The 22,588-nt window shown below is 49.7% G+C and overlaps 1 protein-coding gene across 1 annotated transcript; it reads right to left on the bottom strand.

Annotated features, from left to right (window-relative positions):
* Positions 1-5,937: 5,937 nt before the first annotated feature.
* btr12 (bloodthirsty-related gene family, member 12) lies at positions 5,938-20,630 on the bottom strand (the record flags this gene model as incomplete). The annotated part of the gene is made up of 14 exons (XM_084451581.1): positions 5,938-6,485; positions 6,783-6,930; positions 7,135-7,368; positions 8,217-8,312; positions 9,079-9,366; positions 9,700-10,000; positions 12,495-13,026; positions 13,543-13,569; positions 15,021-15,168; positions 15,607-15,840; positions 17,925-18,020; positions 18,138-18,329; positions 19,208-19,668; positions 20,624-20,630. 14 exons carry the CDS (start codon positions 20,628-20,630, stop codon positions 5,938-5,940), a joined length of 3,312 nt encoding a protein of 1,103 aa, XP_084307707.1.
* Positions 20,631-22,588: the final 1,958 nt, after the last annotated feature.

Raw genomic sequence — 22,588 nt, 5'->3', positions numbered from 1 at the left:
GGTTCAGAATCGATTATCCTGATTCAATTCGATTCGATTCAATATCGAAACGGTTAGTGTTACTGAAACCGTTTTTTGGGGGGGTTAAAATAATGAGAAAAATAATTAATTAATAAATAAACTATTCATTCCTTAATTTATTAATTAAATAAAAGATTTTGAGATTCATGAATCGATTAATCGATTTTTTTGAACCCAGCCCTAGTTGTACAGTAGTCCATCTCTTCCTGGTCAGGTGATCTCGAGTTTCTCCCGCAGCTCCTGAAGCAGAGACTTGATGGAGTGAGACCAGTCCCTGCTGTGAGGAGGCATGGAGCAAGCAGGGAATCTCTAGAGGAGGAGAACAGACATGTTACCAATAACCCTTGTCAAGTGTCCTACTGTCAAGTACGCTCATCAAGTGTCCTACTGTCAAGTACGCTCGTCAAGTGTCCTACTGTCAAGTACGCTCGTTAAGTGTCCTACTGTCAAGTACGCTCATCAAGTGTCCTACTGTCAAGTACGCTCGTCAAGTGTTCTTTTGTTTCATCTGTCGTTCACAAAAAAAGTACAGTACATTGTGAGATCCACGCTGACCCCAAAGCCCTGACCTGCAGCAGGCGGAGGTGGTCGTCGCTGTGCGAGAGGCGCTCCAGCTCGCCGCTCCTCCTCTGTAGCTCGGCGATCTCCTGCTCCAGGTCCGCGACCAGGCCCTCGGCCCGCCCCCTCGCCGCCGCCGTGCGCTCCGCCCCGCCGCCCGCCGCCCCGTCGACGACCCGGAGGGACTGTCTGACGTCCTCAGCCTTTTTCTGCTGGTCTTGAATCATCTGGTGAAACCTGGCCAGGGACCTCTTTAACTTCACCTGGAGACAGAGGAACATAGCTATCAGAAAGGGGTCTGAGTCAATGGTCACACTTTACAATAAGGGTCACTAAAAACATTAGTTAACTGTTAACTAATGCTTATTTAGGGTTAGGTTAGGTTACTAATGTTAATTAATACCTTGGTTAGGGTTAGGTGAGTTAACCTTAGTTAACATAAATAAAATTAGTAAATGGTTAATAGAGACATTAGTTAACTGTTACTTAATGCTTAATAATGAATTAACTAATGCTTATTAATGTACCCTTATTGTAAAGTGTTACCGCGTAGATCAAGAGTCAAAACTGACATGAGTAAAGTACACATCCTTAGACAATGTTCAGACTTTAGAATGTGACTTGCTACTAGTCCATTTTCTTTGGCCTCATTCTATAAGAATTAGAAATTCCGCCTCCACATTCCATGCACCCATTCTATAGAAATCCCATGTCCACGATCCACATTCCACGTTCCATGTCCACGTTCCACATGGACATACAAGTGTGAATCTGGACGCGAGGTTTGGCGGTTTGATTGGCCTTTATCTCAAAGCCTTGAGGCTACTCTGTCATTCCAAACACAGGGGGCGTGGCTTCCTAACCTTCTTCCTCTCTGCCTCCTTGGCGACAGACACCAGTCGGTGTCCCCGGTGGTCCGTCCGGGCGCAGGTGAGACAGACGCACGTCTGGTCGCTCCTGCAGAACCTGTCCAGCCGGCCGCCGTGGAACCGGCACACGGGCTCCTCCAGGTTCTTCCAGGCGCTCACCAGCGGGTGGCGCCCGAGCGCCTCGTCCCGGTAGTGGGGCTCCAGGTGGGCCGGGCAGTACGAGGCCAGGCACGCCAGGCACGACCTGACCGCCGCCCGCCGCCCCGCGCCCCGCGCCGGGCACAGGTCGCAGGTCACCTCTCCGGGCCTGGGGGGCGACCCCGACCCCGCCCCCGCCGGTACGGCGTCCGCGGCGGGGGCGGGTTCGACGGTGAGCCAGGGCCTGGCGGGGAAGCTGGCCTTGCACAGGGGGCACTGGCAGACCCCCCCGCAGAGACGCCAGTACTCTCCGATGCAGGCGAGGCAGAAGCGGTGGCCGCACGGCACCGAGGTGGGGCTGGTGAAGTCGTCCAGGCAGATGCAGCACCTGAGCTGGTCGGAGGCCGACATGCCTGCTGGGAAAAAGGAAGAAGTCTAAGTCCAAAAGGAAGAAGTCTAAGTCCAACCTCGGCCTTTATACACACCACGACTATTCGCGGTGCGTTTGAGTGACGCAAGATGTAAGATTTTATTGACGTCCTTAATCGGCTTCTGATGACTGTCCCTTAACTTTACCGGAATGTTGAACGTGCAACGTCAGAATGATGGCAATAAAACGTCAGATAAGCACAGCTGTTTGCCATTTAAGGATATCTTAAGCTTAGGTCAAGTCAGTTAAGTCAAGTTTATTTATATAGCACATTTCAGCAACAAGGCAATTCAAGATGCTTTACATGAGACATTAAAAGCATCAAGGCAAAGTGCAAGAAACACATAAAAGGTAATATAAAACAAAATGCAAAAAAAAGGACACAAAACAATGGAAACAGGAAAAATAAAATACAGGAATAAAAGTTACAGTGCAGTGTATGATTGAATAATTATTTGATTTAATGAAAAGCAGCAGTGAAAATAAGTCTTCAGTCTTGATTTTAAGTTGTTAACACACCATAGCCTGCCCTATAGTATATGCACTTACACTGCACAGTGTAAATAACCATTAACATAATGTACTACTTTAACAACCTGTTATTGTCATAATGACAGAATTAGGGTTAACAATGTACTGCAGACTATAAACATAGCTCTCAGAGCCATGGACACTTACACACTCACACCATGGACACACTTCAGAGTGCGTCACTGAGTCACTGAATCACAACACACAAACGTTGAGCTGAAAGCTTTGACGTGAAGAGGCCTGAGTCATTTATTTGCATACATTTTCTTAGGTTAGGTTCACTTACCTAACGCAGCACTAGAGATGAGCGAGTGCCGGTCCTACAGTGACCCAGCCGGAGTGTGTTGTGAGCTGAAATACCGGCTGATCCTCCCTCCTCATCCATGGGCCAGGCTTGGCAGGAGAACGCCCGATCGCTTCCAGTAAAAAAAAAGGGGTGGGACTTCTGGACTATGGACACCCTGCCACTTCCTGTTCTCATGAACTTGACTCTGACTGGATCTTGTCCCTGCTGTGTGCGGATTTTTTTCACAGGCAAATTTTCCATGGACTCCCTCCTCCTGTCTTGCTGCCACACAGGTGCGCCGGTGTTGAAATGCAATTTATTTCATTGATTTATTTAGAGTCATTTTACCTTTTGATACTTTGGTTTGTAGGAGACACACAAGCCATACACTATCAACAATTATGGGACAAAGTCATGATGATAACACAACAGACAACAAAACATTTAACAAATCACACAACATTGAGATTAGCAGGGCGCAAGGCAAAAACCTTGTCTAACTAGAAATGGTGCTCGGTGAGCGCAGACCTCAGCCCGTGAATGCATTTCATGGCTCTGTGCGTGCGTACCTGTGTGTGTGTGTGTGTGTGTGTGTGTGGAGCTTTATGCAGGTCGAGACGCGGTGTCTCTGTGACCTTCCCATGTCGAGGGACACGTATGACCCTTTCAATTCCTGTCACTTCGACCCTACGCAAGGACAAACATTACCTCTCGCCCTACGCTGTCTCTGGGGGGAGGTAATGAGTGATTACTGAGATGCTGATTCCTACATTACGCTATATGAATAGTTTTATTTGATTTCATTTGATTACATGGATGGAGTTACACCTCCACCATACAATGTTGTGTAATGCTTGTGTACAGCTACTGTAGGATGTACAGTGTCAGTAAGACAGTAAGTCAAACATTCACATCACACCCCCTTGAAACAACAATATGCCTTGATATACGTTGTTTTTGTTGTGAAAATATGACAGTTGTACCTTCTATAAAACCCATAAAACTTTTGTTCAGCCACAGTGCAAGTGAGCTTCTATTTGACAAATAACAAAAAGCTAAGACATGTTTGCTTGTGTTGTCATTTCATTCTTGACAGTCCTCACAAGATCAGACACAGCTCTGCTGACCGTCTCCACACACAAATCAGAGTAAACCCTGACCTCAGACCAGTCCTTAGGCAGGTGGGTGCGTACAGTAGGCCCTGGAAAGTGTACAGTAAGGAAGTGAAGAAATGCTTTAGATAGGTAGGCAGATAAGATAGGTGATTATGAATCCCTGAGTGGAAATTTCACAACATGTATTAAAGATATACACCACAGTCCTGAGATCGGTTTACGCATCCATGCTGGCGATAAGAGTGAGCAACACTGACCTCTAGTGGGCAGAGGTGGTCCTCAGTGTGTGAGAGCTGCTCCAGCTCAGCTCTCTCTCTCTCTCTCTCTCTCTCTCTCTCTCTCACACACATAGTTCACCAAAGCAGCGAAGAGTTTTTCACCATCCTCAATCGCCGAAGTTGTCATTTTCTGATGCCATGAAAAGATAGCACAAGTGCGCTAACGAGATGATCTTTACTTTGGGGACTTCGGGGAACCGGGGGATTTCATGGGAACGTAAATATTATCAGGGCTTGATGAGATATCGTCTGAGGAATGTGTTGCCATGACATCATCATTCTACAAATAAATAAAACATTTGCAAACGTATTGTACAAACACAAAAAGATCAGAGGTGGATGTTGCATTATCTTAACGCTTGCAATTATTTGTGCCCCTGTATCTGTGTGTGTGTGTGTGTGTGTGTGTGTGTGTGTGTGTGAGGCCCTTAAATTTCCTGACAGGCATCTACTCGCTTACTACTACGGTAGAGTTCAGTATATTTCAAATATTAAGATGTGTTTTTCCTACTGATAATGAATTACTTAAGAAACATGGTTTGTTTTCCTACTAATACTGAATTATTGGAGAAAAAAGGTTTCTTTTTTACCGTCATTGAAAGTGTGAAACTAGAAGTGTTTTGACTATTGCTGAATTGCTGAGTGACATTCCGCTGATAAGGGATGTTTTAGCTGTAGTGTTTGCTTTTATTGACAGATAAAACTAAAAGCTAATTTAGTCAAAACCTCCAAAAAGTTGATGACAGAGTTAAAAAGACATGGCTGTTATATTGCGACATAGAACGTTATATTATTACAGGCACACCTGTGCTACCAGTACACATCCTGCTGAATTATTGACATGCTGAACTATGTAGGATTGTACACATAGGTGAGCTGCAGTTGCTCACCTTAATTGATGCTTAATTGAACCTTAATTGATGCTTAATTGAACCTCAGAAGGTCAGCGGTGAAACAGCTTCAGCTGAGTTCGTGAGAAACACCAAAGTAAAAATGTACCTGGTTTTAATGTTGCCCTTCCCAAGATTAGTTTTGACACTGACAATGCCAAAACACACACACGCAGACACACACACACACACACACACGACTGTGCTATTTACAGAGTACACTCACACACTGTGCTATTTACCTGTTGGAGGAGAAGAGGATGATAGAGAGAGAGAGAGACTGCATTGTTTCTCCAAAGGTGAAACAAACTTTTCCAGCAAAACTCCAACGGATTTAAGATGATAGAATACTGTAATAACACCATAATAATACTGTAATAACACCATGAGCTGTACGTTTATTGTTGTAAACCAATGTCATAGTTGTATTCAACATCCAGGATAGTAAAGCGTCTTTGGAACGTTTTAGAGAGTAATCTGAACATTCAAATTTGACATGCAGTTACCATGTACAGTTCTGAGCAAAGAAGAAAAGATATTCTGATAATATGCTGTTTAATATACAGTACATTCAAGGCATGTCAGTAGTTTCATAGGTCAAATGTATACATATCAAAACCATATGATATTAAATCCATCTACCATCTTCTAAGAAATTCACTAAAACTATGCTAATACATAAAGAAAATGTACCCAATCACCAACAACACAAAAACAAATGTTTTAGCAACTTTAGATTAAGATGTTGTTTGCACACAAAAATAATTTCCCCCTCCCTCCTGGGACTTGTAGTCCTATTGCAGCTGTCGTAGTCCTTTCCCTTAGCACTGCTTGATCTTCTCGTTAATAGGGCAAATCACCATGGAATCGGAGGCTTTGTCGCAGCAGTACAAGTAAAAGAAGGGGTAGAGCTTCTCTCTGAAACTGTCCATGAACGTGTAGATGTGCGTCCGGTTCCTCACGTCGTAAAACGACACCTGACCTTCCTCGTAGTCCACGTACACGCCCACCTGGCTGGGTTTGGCGTCGAGGGTCAGTAGCAGAGGCGGCGACGTCGACGCGCGGTAGCCCTGCCCCTTCTTCATCGCCAGGGCCCAGTAACCGTGGGCGGTGCTAACGGCGATCCGCCCCTTCCTGTTGACGGAGGCCCTGGCCACGCCCAGGTACCAGTCGTCTTTGTCGCCCACGGCGACCTCCCAGTAATGGCGGCCGGACGAGAAGCCCTCCTGGCCGAAGACGATGACCACCGTGTCGAAGCGCTCGGGGTTGTCGGGCAGGGCCTGCCACGCCCCCAGGTGTCTGACCTGCCGGCGGTCCTCCGACAGCTGCAGCCAGGGGTTGGCCGTGTCAGGGTCAAGGGTCAGGTCAACTTGGAGAGGGAGGAGTTGAGGATGAGAAGTGTTAGTGTAAAGTAAAGTGTGTAGTTTGGAAAATTTCCCAGCAGTTTAAAGCTGTACCTGTATATTTGAGGGTCCTCTTCAGCTCTGTAAATTGAAGAAATGTCAATTAACGTTTTATCATCAATTAAGAAACCATCTCACCTCAGTATCCTCAGTGGTGGATCGAATGGAAAACACAATGCGAGAATCAGGATATGCCAACTTTTAACTGCTTCAGTAGAGGCAGAGGATCAGGTCAAAGGTCAAAGAAGGAGCCCTTGTCTTACCGGTATCTGTCAGTTTCTCTACCTCCTCACGGAGAGCGTCCCCCAGCTTGGACACGGCTCTTCTGATGACGCCCACGCACACCTCGGTGTGAACGCTGGTCCCAGACCAGTCCTTAGTGTGAGGCGGTGTGCACAGAGACGGGAAGCTCTAGATCGAGAGAAGAAAAACCGACCTGGGTCAACTTCGGGTCGCGTTTGGACGTTCCAACGGATGAACGAGTCGAGTAGAACGTCCTCTATTCCATCGGTGCGATCTTACGAATACTGATTTTACGATTTGACACCTGATCTCACAAATACACCCGACATGATTGGACAGCTTCTCGCTGGACCAGGAAGTGCGCGCCCTCACCTGCAGGAAGTGGATGTGGTCCTCGGTGCGGCCCAGACGCTCCAGGTCGGCGTTCCGGCGGGAGAGCTCGCCGATCTCCTGCTCCAGCTCGCCGATCAGCCCGTGGGCGTGGCTCTCCGCCTGCCGCTGCTTCTCCTCGATGGCCAGGACCAGCTCCGCCTGGGTCCTCTGGATGGAGCGCACCAGCTCCGCCAGCACGGCCAGGCTGTCCTCGATCTCCCTCTGGGAGCTGGACTGGAGCAGGCCGGTAATAATAATAATAATAATAATAATAATAATACACACACGTTCGTATGCATGACCTACCCCTGCACATTCGACAGGCTTCATCACCGTCCATTTTTAAAACTAGTCTTAAAACCCATTTTTATTCCTTGGCTTTCAACCGGCCATGAGACTTTGCTCCTGTTTTAAATTGCCCTACTGTCTTTTATTGTTTTTATTGTTTTGTTACTGTTTGTATTTATGTATTTATGATTACTCATGTACAGCACTTTGTTGCAGCCTTGGTTGTTTTTAAAGCGGTCTATAAATAAAGTTGAGTTGAGTTGAGTGACATGCGTTAGTGATGCTATCTTCTGCAGCAAAAGAGACAAGTGCTCCACTCTATGTTCCTCTGGTTCTAATTTGACTGGAGCTAAGCGGTAATGGTAAAGCATGGTTATAGCAATGTTATAACGGTTATAGCAATGTTATAACAGCTATAACAAACAAACAGCTATAACAAACAGTTTGTTAAGCGGTTATAATCATGCAACTACAATTAGCATATTTGATAGTTCAATAATATCCCAATGGAGTCCACTTGGAGGCCCTGCAGTCATGGCCAGGGTTGGGCAAGTTCTTTAACATGACCTTTGACCTCTAGCTTCCGTTTCTTAATGTTGTGTGTCTCTGTCTACCATGTTTGTCTCTTGTCTGTTCTGCCCCTATGTAAAGCGACCTTGGGTTTTATGAAAGGCGCTATATAAATGAAAGTTATTATTATTATTATTATTATTATTATTAAGTTACTGAAAATGTGTAACATACAGAAGCGACAACCTTGCGTGTATTACACCAAGGATGAAGTCAACACTCACTTTGTTGAGCTCAACTGAGTGTTTGATCTCCTCCACCTTCCTCAGTCTGTCCTGGATCATCTGCTGGATGTCCATCTCCGTCTTCTTGAACTGGGCCTGTGGACAACAGGCAGATTACCAGATTATTAGGGCATAATAATCCCCAGCAATCCACCCGCGACCGCATAGGAACTCTTCTACAAGATGTATTATTGTACATCTGGTATATTAGGGGTAATGATAAGTCCCCCTAATCCTGTAGCAAGGCTAGAGAGAGACAGGTGGCTAGAGAGAGACAGGTGGCTAGAGAGAGACAGGTGGCTAGAGAGAGACAGGTGGCTAGAGAGAGACGGGTGGCTAGAGAGAGACAGGTGGCTAGAGAGAGACAGGTGGCTAGAGAGAGACGGGTGGCTAGAGAGAGACGGGTGGCTAGAGAGAGACGGGTGGCTAGAGAGAGACGGGTGGCTAGAGAGAGACGGGTGGCTAGAGAGAGACAGGTGGCTAGAGAGAGACGGGTGGCTAGAGAGAGACGGGTGGCTAGAGAGAGACAGGTGGCTAGAGAGAGACAGGTGGCTAGAGAGAGACAAGTGGCTAGAGAGAGACAGGTGTGCGCGTCTCCCATGTCAGATACACTTTGTTCCCGGGATGGTTCTCGAACAATCAAAACATTTTCAGAATACGGTTGGCCTTTGAAAACAATTACACATTTACTCAATGAATAAGGCATAGTTTATATATATATATATATATATATACATATATATATATATAAACTATGCCTTATTCATTGAGTCTATAATCTGCAACCTCAATACATATAATATATGTATTCTTCAGCAGGGAGGTTCTATAATCTATCCTATATAATCTGCTACTTCCTCACCTTTTTCTCAGTCCACTCCCTTTCCACGGGAACGGTGTAGTGCCCCCGGTGGTCAGTCTCGGTGCAGAGCACACACACGCACACCTGGTCCTTCTTACAGAAGAGCTCCATCAACCTCTCGTGCTTCTGGCACATCCTGTCCTCCAGGTTGGCCACGGGCTCGGTCAGCTTGTGCTTGGTGAACCTGGCGACGTGCGAGCGGAGGTGCTCCTGGCAGTACGAGGTCAGACACACCAGGCAGGACTTGACCGCCACCAGCCGGTCCCCCAGGCACACGTCGCAGAACACCTCGCCCCAGGGGCCGGGGGAGGGGGCCTCGGGAGGGGAGGGCGCCCGCGGCTCCTCCGGGGCCGGGTCCAGAGGCGGAGACGGGTTCGGGGGCGAGGCCGGGGCCAGGGTTGGGGAAGGAGGTACCGTCTGGGGCGAGGGCGGCGGCACCAGCGGCGGTAAGTCCTCCTGCAGCCCCTTGCGCACCTCCCCCGGCGTCACCACCATTTGGGCTACGAGGCGCTGCTGCTGCTGCTTCTTCTTCTGCTCCTCCTCCTGCTTCCGTTTGAGCTCCTCCAGCAACAGCTGCTGCTGCCGCTTCACCGTCTCCTCCTCCTCCTTCTTCTTCCTTCTCTCCTCAATCTCCTTCTTCTCCTCCTCCTCCTCCATCCTGAGCTTCTCCGCGTTGCTCACGCGGATCTCCTTGAACTGCTCGGCGATCTCCCTCAGGACCGTGTTGACGCTGATGTCCGGCCGCTTGTAGTAGGTCTTCTTGCACATGGGGCACTGGAAGAGAACGCCGCTGCGCCAGTATCCCAGGATGCAACCCTGGCAGAAGTTGTGTCCGCAGGGGATGGACACGGGGTTGGTGAAGACGTCCAGGCAGATGGAGCAGTGGACCTGCTCCTCCGACAGGCTACCGGTCGAGGCCATTTAGCCGACTGGTCGAAGGAGAGGAGGGCGAGACAGAGAGGGAGCCGGTCAGCCGATCGCGACGGCAACTGAATAAACAGATGAACGGTTTATAAAAAGGAGGAGTAAATAAAAGGGGGTCTTCTCAGAACAATGACGTCGGACGAGACGCATCCATGACCTATGAGGGGTAAGTAGGCCACGCGGATTAAGTGGCGTTTCTTATTTTGGACGGCTGTTGTGCGGAATGGAGGGACCCCAAGGGATAAAATGGTTCTCTCTGACTTGAAAATTGTTCTCTGCTTCTTTCAGAGGGTTCTTCTGTTGTTCCAAAGGGTTCTATTGTATATAGCACACTTTAGTTTTTGTTTATTTGCTTCTTTCCTGATATAAACATCATGATTATTCAAAAAGGTAGACAGTATTCCACTTCATGTGCTCTACTTCTAAGGTTGCTCTCTGTTACTTTTGGTTAAATCCATTTGATTTATTTGATGAACAGCAGCTGCGTTGTTACTAAAATAATCCCCCTAAATGTTAGACATTTGATTAGGATAGCTTCTGCTCTGTCAGCAAGATTTAGCAGAGACACTGTGCGTCTGCTTTTGAACACGCGTCCAGAGAGGTTAGCTATTCATAGAAGATTGACCTCTTTCCAAAAATACTGGTCTAGCTTCCGTCCTGTTCTGCTTTACGTTCTTTCTTCTAAACAAGAGTCACTCCGGCTAATCTCAAACCTTTTAATCACACATCGCTCCAAGCTATTTGTTTGATCTGTCCTAAACCAAGGCGGTAGGAAATCAAGGCAGTCCATCAAAAGCTACAACAAAAAGACGTTTAAAATCAAGCTGTATTTGAAACCATAAAAAGCTTCCTCAGACCTCAACCCTTTACCAATGTCCTATCTGACCTGGACAGGAAGCTGCACTTCAGAACCCAGAGAATCCGTTCTCCTGCTGACGCCGTCAAAACCTAGAGAAATCATGCAATGAGAGGGAGGTAGAGAGAGAGAGAGAGAGAGAGAGAGCAGTGGATAAAGAGAGATGAAGAGAGAGAGAGAGAGAGAGAGAGAGAGAGAGAAGAGAGAGAGAGGGAGAGAGAGAGGGAGAAAGAGTGAGAGAGAGAGAGGGGAGGTAGAGAGAGAGAGAGAGCAGGGGATAAAGAGAGATGGAGAGAGAGATGAAGAGAGAGAGAGAGAGAAAGAGGGAGAGAGAGAAAGAGAGAGAAAGAGAGAGAAAGAGAGAGAGAGAGAGAGAGAGAGAGAGAGAAAGAGAGGTAGCCTAAAGGGACACTCACCAGAGAGCAGCTGCTTCAGGGACTCTCACTGTACGCGGTGACTGCTCCTGCTCCTGCTCCTGCTCCTGCTCCTGGCCAAGAGTGACACATGACACGGCCGACACCACCACCTCTAGCCGTCCCTCTCAACCCCCCAAGCCCCAAAATATCCCCCCCTCCCTCCCTCCCTCCCGGCCTCCCTCCCTCCCTACCCCTCACCCCAGTTACAAATTTACCCTCCCCTGACCAGGCTCCTCTCTCTGCTCCTGGGAGGACGGGGTTAACCCTTTGGACAGACCTGTCCTCTCTCTGCTCCTGGGAGGACGGGTTAACCCTTCGGACAGACCTGTCCTCTCTCTGCTCCTGGGAGGACGGGGTTAACCCTTTGGACAGACCTGTCCTCGCCCTGCTCCTGGGAGGACGGGGTTAACCCTTTGGACAGACCTGTCCTCGCCCTGCTCCTGGGAGGACGGGGGTAACCCTTTGGACAGACCTGTCCTCTCTCTGCTCCTGGGAGGACGGGGTTAACCCTTTGGACAGACCTGTCCTCTCTCTGCTCCTGGGAGGACGGGGGACAGACTCTCTTCTCCTCTCATCATCTCCTTCTCAATCCCTCCTGTTTTGAATCTTGCTGAAGTCTGCGTCAGATACTCAGCATATTCTCTGCATGCAGTAGCAAACTGCGCTTTTCTGATCTGGGTTTGTCTAACGCTCCACAGGACAGTAGCCAATTTATTATATATATATATCTTTATTTAGTAGTTTGAAGTATAAAAGTAAACTTTAATCACCCTGTGATTGGTAAAAGAGGATAGAAGTGGTCTACTGTAGTTCGTCACACATCTTTACTCTATATCAATGCTTACTCTGTTTAATTTATTGTTGGAATACAGATATAAATCCTTAACCTGGTTAGTAAAGCGATCAACACCCGACAAAGCCAATGTCCATCTTGATTAATCTAGTCCTCACAGGAACAGTTCAGATGTGTCCTTTCTCAATCATTAAAGCTGAACCAGAAACTACAGTCACGTAAACAACGGTAATATCCCTGACGCTGTTCCTCAAAGCCCTTAGTGTAGAGAAATGTCCCAAAGTCTTCGCGAGAAAAGGCGGTAAAGCGTCAAGTGGCATAGCTGTGATTGGGCAGGCACGAAGCAGTTTGGAAGCCATATCTAAAACCTGATTGGTTAGCTCATCTCAGCTCCTCCTCGATCGGCCCGGCTCGTCTTCAGGTGTGCTTGACCGGACTGATGACCAGCGGGGCGGAGTTCTTGCCCTCCTGGTTGAGGCAGGGGCTCAGGATGGGGTACAGGCTCTCGCTGAAGGTGTCCTGGAAGGTGAACAGGTGCAGGTGGGCTTTGACGTCGTAGAAGGACACCAGGCCCGCCTCGTAGTCCAGGAACACCCCCACCTTGCTGGGCGGAGAGGGCAGCTGGAGGGTCAGTCTGGACGACGCCAGCGCCTTGACCTCGCCGTTCTTCAGCCACAGGCACCAGTACCCGCCTTCGGGGCTCAGCTTGATCTCGCCCTTCCGGCGGGCGGAGGCCCGCGCCACGCCCAGCGTCCAGGCGGTCTTGCGGCCCACGTCCACCTCCCAGTAGTGGCGGCCCGAGGAGAGGCCCTCGCGGCCCAGCACGAAGAGGGCGGGGCTGAAGCGGCGAGGGCCGTCGGACTGGGCGGCCTTGCGCAGCTCCTCGTACCTCACCTGGCGGCAGTCGTCGGACAGGGCGAGGTTCCGCTGGGCTGTGGTCGGATCCAGGAACACCTCACCTGGAGGGATGTGATCAGAGAGAGAGAGTTTAATATGAAGTTAGTTAGCTAATTAGTTAGTTAGCTCGTTATTTAATTGGTTAATTGGCTAATTAGTTAGCTGGTTAATTAGTTAATTAGACATAGTAAGGGAGTTAGAGAGAGAGTTAAGGAGAGTAAATGAATAGAGATAGGTTAGTTAGAGTCAGGGAAAGAGTTCTTCACATCAACACCGTTAGTGCTATTGTGACCATTCAATGTATTGACAACTGTTCGTTTTGCTGAGGATAGCATAAGGTCTTCACAGAATTGGACATTGAGACAGTCAGGCAACAGACATCCATGCACAACGAGGTTGTATCCAAGTACAGCATGAGTCAGAGAGATATGATATGCAGCTCAGTGCTGCCACCATGTGGAACAAAGAAAGAATTACGAGTCAAATCACGGTCGCAAGGTCTCTGTTCCAAACACATTTCTACTCCACTTCGAGTCATTACAAAGGGTCTGGAAAAGACATTGTGAAGTTATACTCACTTGCGTAGTTCTGCACCTTCCTCAGCTCTGTAGAGAGACACAGAGAAACAAGTCAGTCAGTCAGTAAGAGACACATCTATCTCTGTATCTGTCTGTCTATCCATCCATCCATCCATCTACAGTATCTATCTACCTAACACAGTATCTATCTACTGTACCTAACAGTCACTAATTTAGAGACACAGTCAGAGAGAAACAGTCAGTCAGAGAGAGAGGAGAGGACATGTAGAAACAGTCTGTCAGAGAGAGAGAGAGAGAGGACATGTAGAATCAGTCAGTCAGAGAGATAGAGAGAGAGAAGAGAGGACATGTAGAATCAGTCAGAGAGAGAGAGAGGACATGTAGAAATAGTCAGTCAGAGAGAGAGAGAGAGGACATGTATAATCAGTCAGTCAGAGAGATAGAGAGAGAGAAGAGAGGACATGTAGAATCAGTCAGAGAGAGAGAGAGAGAGAGAGAGAGAGGACATGGAGAATCAGTCAGTCAGAGAGAGAGAGGACATGGAGAAACAGTCAGTCAGAGAGAGAGAGAGAGGACATGTAGAAATAGTCAGTCAGAGAGAGAGGAGAGAACATGGAGAATCAGTCAGTCAGAGAGAGAGAGAGAGAGGACATGTAGAATCAGTCAGTCAGAGAGAGAGAGGACATGTAGAATCAGTCAGTCAGAGAGAGGACATGTAGAATCAGTCAGTCAGTCAGAGAGAGAGAGAGAGAGAGAGAGAGAGAGAGGACATGTAGAATCAGTCAGTCAGAGAGAGAGAGAGAGAGAGGACATGGAGAATCAGTCAGTCAGAGAGAGAGAGAGAGAGAGGACATGGAGAATCAGTCACCGGAGACACGGGAAAGCAGCCGGTCACAGAGAACCAGCTGGACGGTCATCGGGAGTCAAAGTCACCGCAGACCCACGTGATCCCCCAGGGACGAGGAGGAGGACACACCGTGACAACCCGCCCCTCCGTCACACAGGTGCTCCGCCCTCCCCGGCTGAGCACTACCAGATGGCCGAACGCTGGCATCCAGCTAGGGGCGCACTCCTTTCGCAGCCCGGGGCAGCCCCGGCGGCACCCCACGCCCGCGTTCCGGCATCGAGGCCGACGGGAGCAGCGGATTAGGAACCCCGCCCGTGCGCGGTCATTCCGGGGGGAGCAGACGGACCGAGTGTCCATCTGCCTCCCGTGTGACTCACTGGCTATTTACGGGGGCCGGTCCACTGACCCAGCTTTGTGGAGCGTTCGGGCGGAACGCTGGCACAGGAAGTGAGGTCAAACAGGAAGTTCATAAGCGTAAACTACTGTGGTAATTCACAGATCAAATAAACGGAGAAACCACCCCCCTCGTTATTTTTATTTAATAGAATATTTATTTTATTCTATGATGATTTGTCAATAAGGGTTTTTAATTAATGATGTCCAGCATGTCTTAGACCACTTCATTGCTGAAAGACCTACTGAAGACAACCATATTAAACGTTTTGTTGACCTTTCCCGTAGAGTTTCTTGAGCTCGTCCTGTAGCTTGTCGATGAGCGCGCTGACGGAGGCCCGGATGGTGCCCAGGTACAGGTCTGTGTTGATGCTCACCGCCGACCAATCAGCCGGCTCGGGAGGCGGCGGCAAGCTGGGGAAGCTCTAGAGGAGTGGAGGATGATGAGTGAGTGTGTGTGTGTGTGTCTTTCAAACGGCCTGGCCCACGTGTACCTGTGAGTGTATATCTATCTTTGGGAAGATAACCTTGTCCCGTGTTTGTGTGTGTGTGTGTGAGAGTGTGTGTGTGTGTGTGTGTGTGTGCGTGCGAGCCTGCGTACCCACCCGCCAGAAGATAGATTTGTCCTTTGTGTGTGTGTGTGTGTGTGCGCGCGCATGTGTATGTGTGTGCGTGTATGTGTGTTTGTGTGTGTGCATGTGTCTATGTGTGTATGTGTGTGTGTGCGCGTGTTTGTGTATTTGTGTGTGTGTGTGTATGTGTGTGTGTATGTTTGTGTATTTGTGTGTGTGTGTGTGTGTTTGTGTATTTGTATGCGTGTTTGTGTGTGTGTGTGTGTGTGCGCTTGCGCTTACGCCCCCTACCTGCAGGAAGACGACCTTGTCCTGCGTGCGCGCCAGGGCGTCCAGCTCTGCGCTCCTCTTCCTCAGCAGGCTCAGCTCGTTGTCCAGGCCGCGGGCCAGCTCCTGGGCGTGGCGCTCCGCCTCGCGCTGCCGCCCCGCCACCAGCTCCACCAGCTCCGCCTGGCTCTGCTCCGCCACGCGCTGCAGCTCGGCAAACACCGCCCAGCTCTCCTCCAGCTCCCGCTGGGCACTGGTCTGGGGGGGGGGGGAGGCAGGGCGGGGGGGTCAGGGGGTGAGTGGGGGAGGGAGGCAGGGGGTGAGGGGGAGAGGAAGGCGTAAGACCTCGCGCACTCACTCGCACGTACGCACGTCAACACACACACACTCACACACGCACACACAACACACACACTCACTCACACACACATCAACCGACACTCACTCGCTCACATACACGCTCGCACACATGCTCACTCGCACGTACACACATCAACACACACACACATCAACACACACACACGCACACACACCAACACACACACACACACACTCGAAGACAGCGGTGACCTTTCCATTGTAGCAGGCGGGCAGTAAGAGCCGTGTAACGCGCAAGACAACCAGAAGCTCGTCAGCCTGTGAGGAATGTCTCCTGTGTCTCAGGAAGCCAGAACCACCCGGCCGAACAGGTCCGACCGGGTTCCTCCCTCAAACCTCCGCGAGCCAATAGTCCATCTGCATGTTTCGGGGTTGAATGGCTGCTGTCACAAGATCATGCGACACAAGCATATGCCTCCGGGTGAAATGTATCTGTAGAATAATAGCTCCTCTTATACTATGTGGGTAGTGTCTTCATATTGAAATGTTTTAAGATATAATGTGAAGTGATATTGCCCTCCGTCTTGATATGACCTCTCTCTCCTCTCTCATCTTCCATGGTCTTATTTTACTTTCTCTCTCTCTCTCTCCTTCTCTCTCTCCCTCGATCTCTCTCTCTCTCTCACTCCCTCCCTCTCTCCCCCCCTCTCCCTCCCTCTCTCTCCCCCCCCCTCTCTTGCCCCCCTCTCTCACTCCCTCTCCCCCCCCTCTCACTCCCTCTCCCCCTCTCTCACTCCCTCTCTCTCTCACTCCCTCTCTCTCCCCTCCCCCTCCCCCCCCTCTCTCACCCCCCCTCTCTCACTCCCTCTCCCCCTCTCTCACTCCCTCTCTCTCCCCCTCTCTCTCTCTCCCCCTCCCTCTCTCTCTCTCCCCCTCCCTCTCTCTCTCCCTCTCTCCCCTCCCTCTCTCTCTCCCGCCCCCCCCTCTCTCTCTCCCTCTCTCTCCCCTCCCTCTCTCTCTCCCTCCCTCCCTCCCTCTCTCTCCCTCCCTCTCTCTCTCTCCCTCCCTCTCCCTCTCTCATCCTGACAGCACAGTCTGCTGAAGCCACCTCTCCAGTAACTGTGTAACTTCATCCTCATTGTATTTTTACACTAGGCTCAAACTGACTCACAGCCGCAATCCTCTCTATTTACAGTCAATCTATGAGCAGGAAACTGGAACGCGCGGACAGGAAATGCATCTCCGGTGTAGCATCTTACCCCGGGACGCTGGCAGGTCGCTTACCACAGATACCTGAACTCTTTAGCATATTGTATTGTTCATTCGATCTAGCATTGTTGACCTCGTCAGTTACGGGCGTGGCGTTACAATAGGGGGCTGTACTATGAACAGAAAGTCTTTCTGCTTTTACAATCACCACTGTATGTAAATACAGCCCATAATATCGTTACTGCATCGCGAATGAATGGTTGTTTGTTTTGCATCTGGCCGCATTCTCAATACACAACACTCGCTCAATCCAACTCGCTGTATTTGTCTTTTCTCATGCAATGGGAATGTGTGTGTGTGTGTGTGTGTGTGTGTGTTCTGTGTGGGTCTATTGTCCAAGTGGTGTTCACCAGTCTGGGAGTTGCCAGCAGGGTTGCGGTGTAGAAACTGGGTGTGGGGACAGCAGGTATAATATATCTGCGCCGGTCGAACCGGTCGGACAGTCTGAAGAGAGAGAGGGACTCGGAACCCAGACACACCGGAGCACAAACACGCAGGAATGAGTTCAGTAGCCAGAGGCTACAGGGGGGGCCTAGTGAGTTCTTTACCGTACTGTAGCTTAGCGGCTCAGTAGGTTTGCAAAATATCCCTCCACCATTTTGTGACGTGACGTTCAAACACCCTTTGAGCGAGGGTGTTCTGAAATCCGCCCGATGGAAAATCACTCCCATCAGTACCGGCTCGAAACAAAAAAGAGATCGGCACTCTTTGATGACATCACCCCCCCCCCTTCCCCTCATGGAGGGAAGACTCACTTTGATGACCCTGATGGACTGCTTGATCTCGTCCAGCTTCTTGGCTCTCTCCTTGATCAGGTGCTTCAGCTCGGACCTTCTCTTGCTCAGGTTACTCTGTTGTTGGGGGGGGGGGGGGGGCAGGGAGGGCAGAGGGGGTGAGGACGTGCAGTACAGGAAACCCAGGGGTTCGAACAAACAAACAAACAAGTGTGCCCCCTCTAGACGACTCACCATCTTCTTCTTCCACTCGCGCTCGGTGGAGACCACGTCGTGGGTCTTGTGCGAGGCGTCTGCGCAGGCGCTGCAGACGCAGACGTGGTCATGGCGGCAGTAGGCCTCCAGGAGGCGCTCGTGCTTCCTGCAGATTTTCTCCTCCAGGTGCAGGGTGGGCTCCACCAGCCGGTGGGACATCAGGGACTTCACCTGGGGAGGGGTGGGGGTGTGGTGGGTGTGGTGGGTGTGGTGGGTGGGTGGGTGGGAGGGAGGGAGGGAGGGAGGGAGGGAGGGAGGGAGGGAGGGAGAGATGGACGGGTTGGGGGGTGGAGAGGGACGGAGGGGTAGAATGGTGGGATGGGATGGATGGAGGGAGGGAGGGAGGGATGGGGGTGTGGTGGGTGGGAGGGAGGGGAGAGAGAGAGAGAGATGGACGGGTTGAGGGGTGGGGAGGGACGGAGGGGTAGAATGGTGGGATGGGATGGATGGAGGGAGGGAGGGATGGGGGTGTGGTGGGTGGGAGGGAGGGAGGGAGGGAGGGAGAGAGAGAGATGGACGGTTGAGGGGTGGGGAGGGATGGAGGGGTAGAATGGTGGGATGGGATGGATGGAGGGATGGATGGACAGATCAGTTCTCCGGATAACACAGCACTTTAAGACGCATACTGTAGACGAAGCCGGGAATCTTTAAAGGAGAATTCTGCTGAATTTCAGCAAAGCAGACGAGACAAAACTTTTTCGCATTCAACTTGGCATTTCTTAACAGCGTACTAGTTGCTACTAAAGGGACTTTGGCTTTTCAGAGAAGCAGCTACAGTAACAAACCGAACAAATACTTCTTGTGATGGCTGAGGTGAATCATTTTAATAATGACTCCACCTTCTTGATTCCTGAGGTGAATCATTTTAATAACCACTCCACCTTCTTGATTCCTGAGGTGAATCATTTTAATAACCACTCCACCTTCTTGATTCCTGAGGTGAATCATTTTAATAACCACTCCACCTTCTTGATTCCTGAGGTGAATCATTTTAATAACCACTCCACCTTCTTGATTCCTGAGGTGAATCATTTTAATAACCACTCCACCTTCTTGTGCTGCCTGAGGTGGGCCTCGCAGAACGACCCCGGGCAGTTCACGCACGACTTCAGCGCCCTCATCTTCCTGCCGATGCACGCGTCGCACGCCACCTCCCCCGGCCGCGCGAACTCCCCGCCCTCCGACGGCGCCGCCCCGCCCCCCCCCTCCGGCACCAGCGTGAGGGTGGAGCCTGCCGAGGCCCCTCCCGCCGCCCCTTCCACCGCCAGCCCCTGGAACTGGGCGGCTATTTCGGCGAGGACGCGGTTGACGCTGAGCTCGGGCCGCTTGGTGTAGGTCTTCTTGCACATGGGGCAGACCAGCTTCTTGCTGTGGGTCCAGTAGCCCTGCAGGCACGCCTTGCAGAAGCTGTGACCGCAGGGCGTGGAGACGGGCTCCACGAACACCTCCAGGCAGATGGAGCACTGGAACTGCTCCTCGGAGAGGACACGCCCCCCTGGGGAGCCCACGCCTGGGGGGGGGAGAGGGAGGGAGGGGAGGGGAGGGGTGAGAGAGGATGGGGGGCGGGTTAGAGCACTGGTGCGAGAGTGTGTAGGCGGGTGAGAAAAGAAAGGTGTGTGTGTGTGGATGTGTGTGTATGCGTGTGCGTGTGTGTGTATTTGTGTGTGTGAGACATTAGGTGTGGATGGTGGGAGGACTGGAGAGAGAGAGAGAGAGAGAGAGAGAGAGAGAGAGAGAGAGAGAGAGAGAGAGAGAGAAAGACAGAGATAGAAAGATAGAAAGATAGAAAGATGGAAAGAGAGATATCATCCATCACCCCTGGTGGGCAAGGTACCGCGACAAAACGTCTCTCCAACACACGTCTATGTATTAATCTCCCTTTTACAGCGACAAAACACCACTAGCTCATTCTCATCAGGAAAGACTTGTATTTCATACGTGGCTCCAAAGCTATCTGTGGAATGCAGAAGTGCAGGATGTACACACCTGCTTCGCTGTTTAAAGAACAACATCACGCTCTCTCACAGCTCACAGGTTGTGGATTGAAGTAGACTAATCAGCCATTCCCTTGTTTACACGTATTTTATATTAGTCGACCGCGTAACGGTCGCATAGCATTCACGATTAATACAAAATCACCATTTGTCACAGTAGCTGGGAGGAAAAGTTGAGAAGTAATTGGAGCAATGCGTCAGAGGTCTAAATTAGGATAATTGAAACCAACAGTTTGCTGTATAGCCTACTAAGCTACTACTGAACTAACAGGAGACAATATTGAAAATTAGAACTACTCGTCCGCCTGCTATAGGGTTAGAGGCACAAATATTTATTTAGTTTCAACTAAATACCAAGGCGAGTCTGGGGTGAGCAACTAGGCTCAGCCATTTCGAAATTGCCAATCACTCTCCATGTCCAAAGATCAATCCGAATTGCCCTGTGCTGTGATATAGGAACATAATACTCACTCTGCATGTTGACTCGTCCGATGTGCGCTGGAGATGTGAGCAATAATGCTTTATTGAAGGGTTCTGACGTATGTCTGTCTCCAACAGGTCCTTTTCCTGAAACTCGGTCCTCCCTCTTCCAGACACACCCAGTGGGAACTCACAATACACTCATCTCACAATACACTCACCAACAGAGGCCGCTGGTGCTATGAGCTGTCATGGCTATGATAGAGGCAAAAGGTAATAACTCAATTTAGACATTTACTCACATTTGCTATTTTGTCCACATACACATAGAGTTGGTCTAGTGCATTCATAACGCACACACAAACCAGACCTCTGCCATCTAGAAATGCAGAGACTTTGCTTATAAGTAGGCCTAATAGCCCTTAGGTGTAGGAACACAACACACGTTGTGTCCAGTATCCATCCCAGAAAAAAAACATCATATTGCACACAAAAAAAATCAGGTAAATTCTTTTTGAATTGTATTTTTGAAAATTTAACCAGGTCTCATTGATAATAAAAAAAAAAAATCGATATCATAGTACTCCTACACCAATACCGCTTGGCTACTTTCACTGTATCTAATGCAAAAGATGACAAAGTCGTATTTATCTTTTCGGTTCCCTTTCTTGCGCTTCCATGCTGATCTCTGATTGGATAAAAAGTACGAATGTACTAAGAATTGAACCAATGGCTTTGATTACCGAATGAGTGTGGGAGGGGCTTACTCGAGTGTAATCTTCACAGCTGCAGCCTGCGTGTCAAACGCAGGAGGTGGTTTGCTTCTTGTACACATAAGGCCTTGGCTTCTCGTTAGTAGGCCTACTAGGAAGGAAATATTGATTTGGTGAGGTAAATTTAAAATGTGTGATACACGTAGCCTATTTCATGATGAGAAGATTAGCAAGTAAGAAAGAATGTGAGTGATGTAGCGTAAATCTATTGGCTAGGCTACTCATCTGTGTCAGAGACATCTGTGAAGACAAGGCTGCTTTTCCTGACAAATTCTCTTTGATATTAGTCTGCCTTGCATCTTTTGAATGAACGCCAAAGTAAATTGGCCTAAAGTACTGTTTTTACATTCCACATTTGTTTCCAAGAAGCCCCGACAAAGACTTCTCAGTAGATCCCAAACATCTGTGTTGAACTGCCTTATTTAGCCAAACGTTGATTGGGTTCCCTGGGGGATGACAAAGACATTGGCTACACATTCACCCTTTTTTCTTTTTCTTTTTGCTATCTAGCTGTGAAAATGCTGTGAAAGTGCTAGCCACTGTTACTACAATTAGCTTGCAGCTCACTGCCTTGTATTGGAATGATTGAGGTATCTAGCTAGAGAGCTTTCATTGTAGGTTCAATGTTAGCTGACGCATAGTCACAAAATACAATTCTAATAGGCCCACTAACTAGTTAAATGCCTCCTTTATTTCCCATATTCCGCTTTATCTGTTGTAGTAAGGGGGTGCTTTAATAAAAGTAAAAGGCGTTCCATGAAAGGGTCAGTAAATAAAGATTTGACCTTACAGAGATGGCCACTGGCAGCAGTGCACTGCAGTGTCGGTGTTTTAACAGTTGCTTGGACTTAAAAAAGAGGAGCCGGAGTTTCCCCCTTCACCCCCACCGTTTCACCAACCTGTCCTGCATCCTGGCCTCCCAGCCCCCTGAGCTCGGCCTCCTGCTGGGAGGTCGCAATGGACTCTGTCGACATACAGAGCGACCAGCGCACTTCCTGGTTTGTGGGCGTGGCCACACAGGCGGGCCGACGAGTTCAGCCGGACGCTCCGGTGCAGGGAGGGGCGGCCGATGGGACGCCGGCGGGCGAGACGACGACGGCGTAGCGGCGTGTGCTACGACTCCCGGGAGAGCACCTCGGCCCTCTACTTAGCTGGGGGCTCCCACCACCTGTACACATTCACCCAGGTGCAGGCTGGGAGCAGACTGTTCCCAGTGTTCTGCCCTGACCTGGGGACAGGCCAG

The sequence above is a fragment of the Borostomias antarcticus genome, assembly GCF_949987555.1.
Source record: "Borostomias antarcticus genome assembly, chromosome: 17".
In the NCBI taxonomy this organism is placed as follows: Eukaryota; Metazoa; Chordata; class Actinopteri; order Stomiiformes; family Stomiidae; genus Borostomias; species Borostomias antarcticus.
The sequence above is the reverse complement of the archived record's forward strand: the minus strand, read 5'-3'. Positions and strand labels throughout refer to the sequence as shown.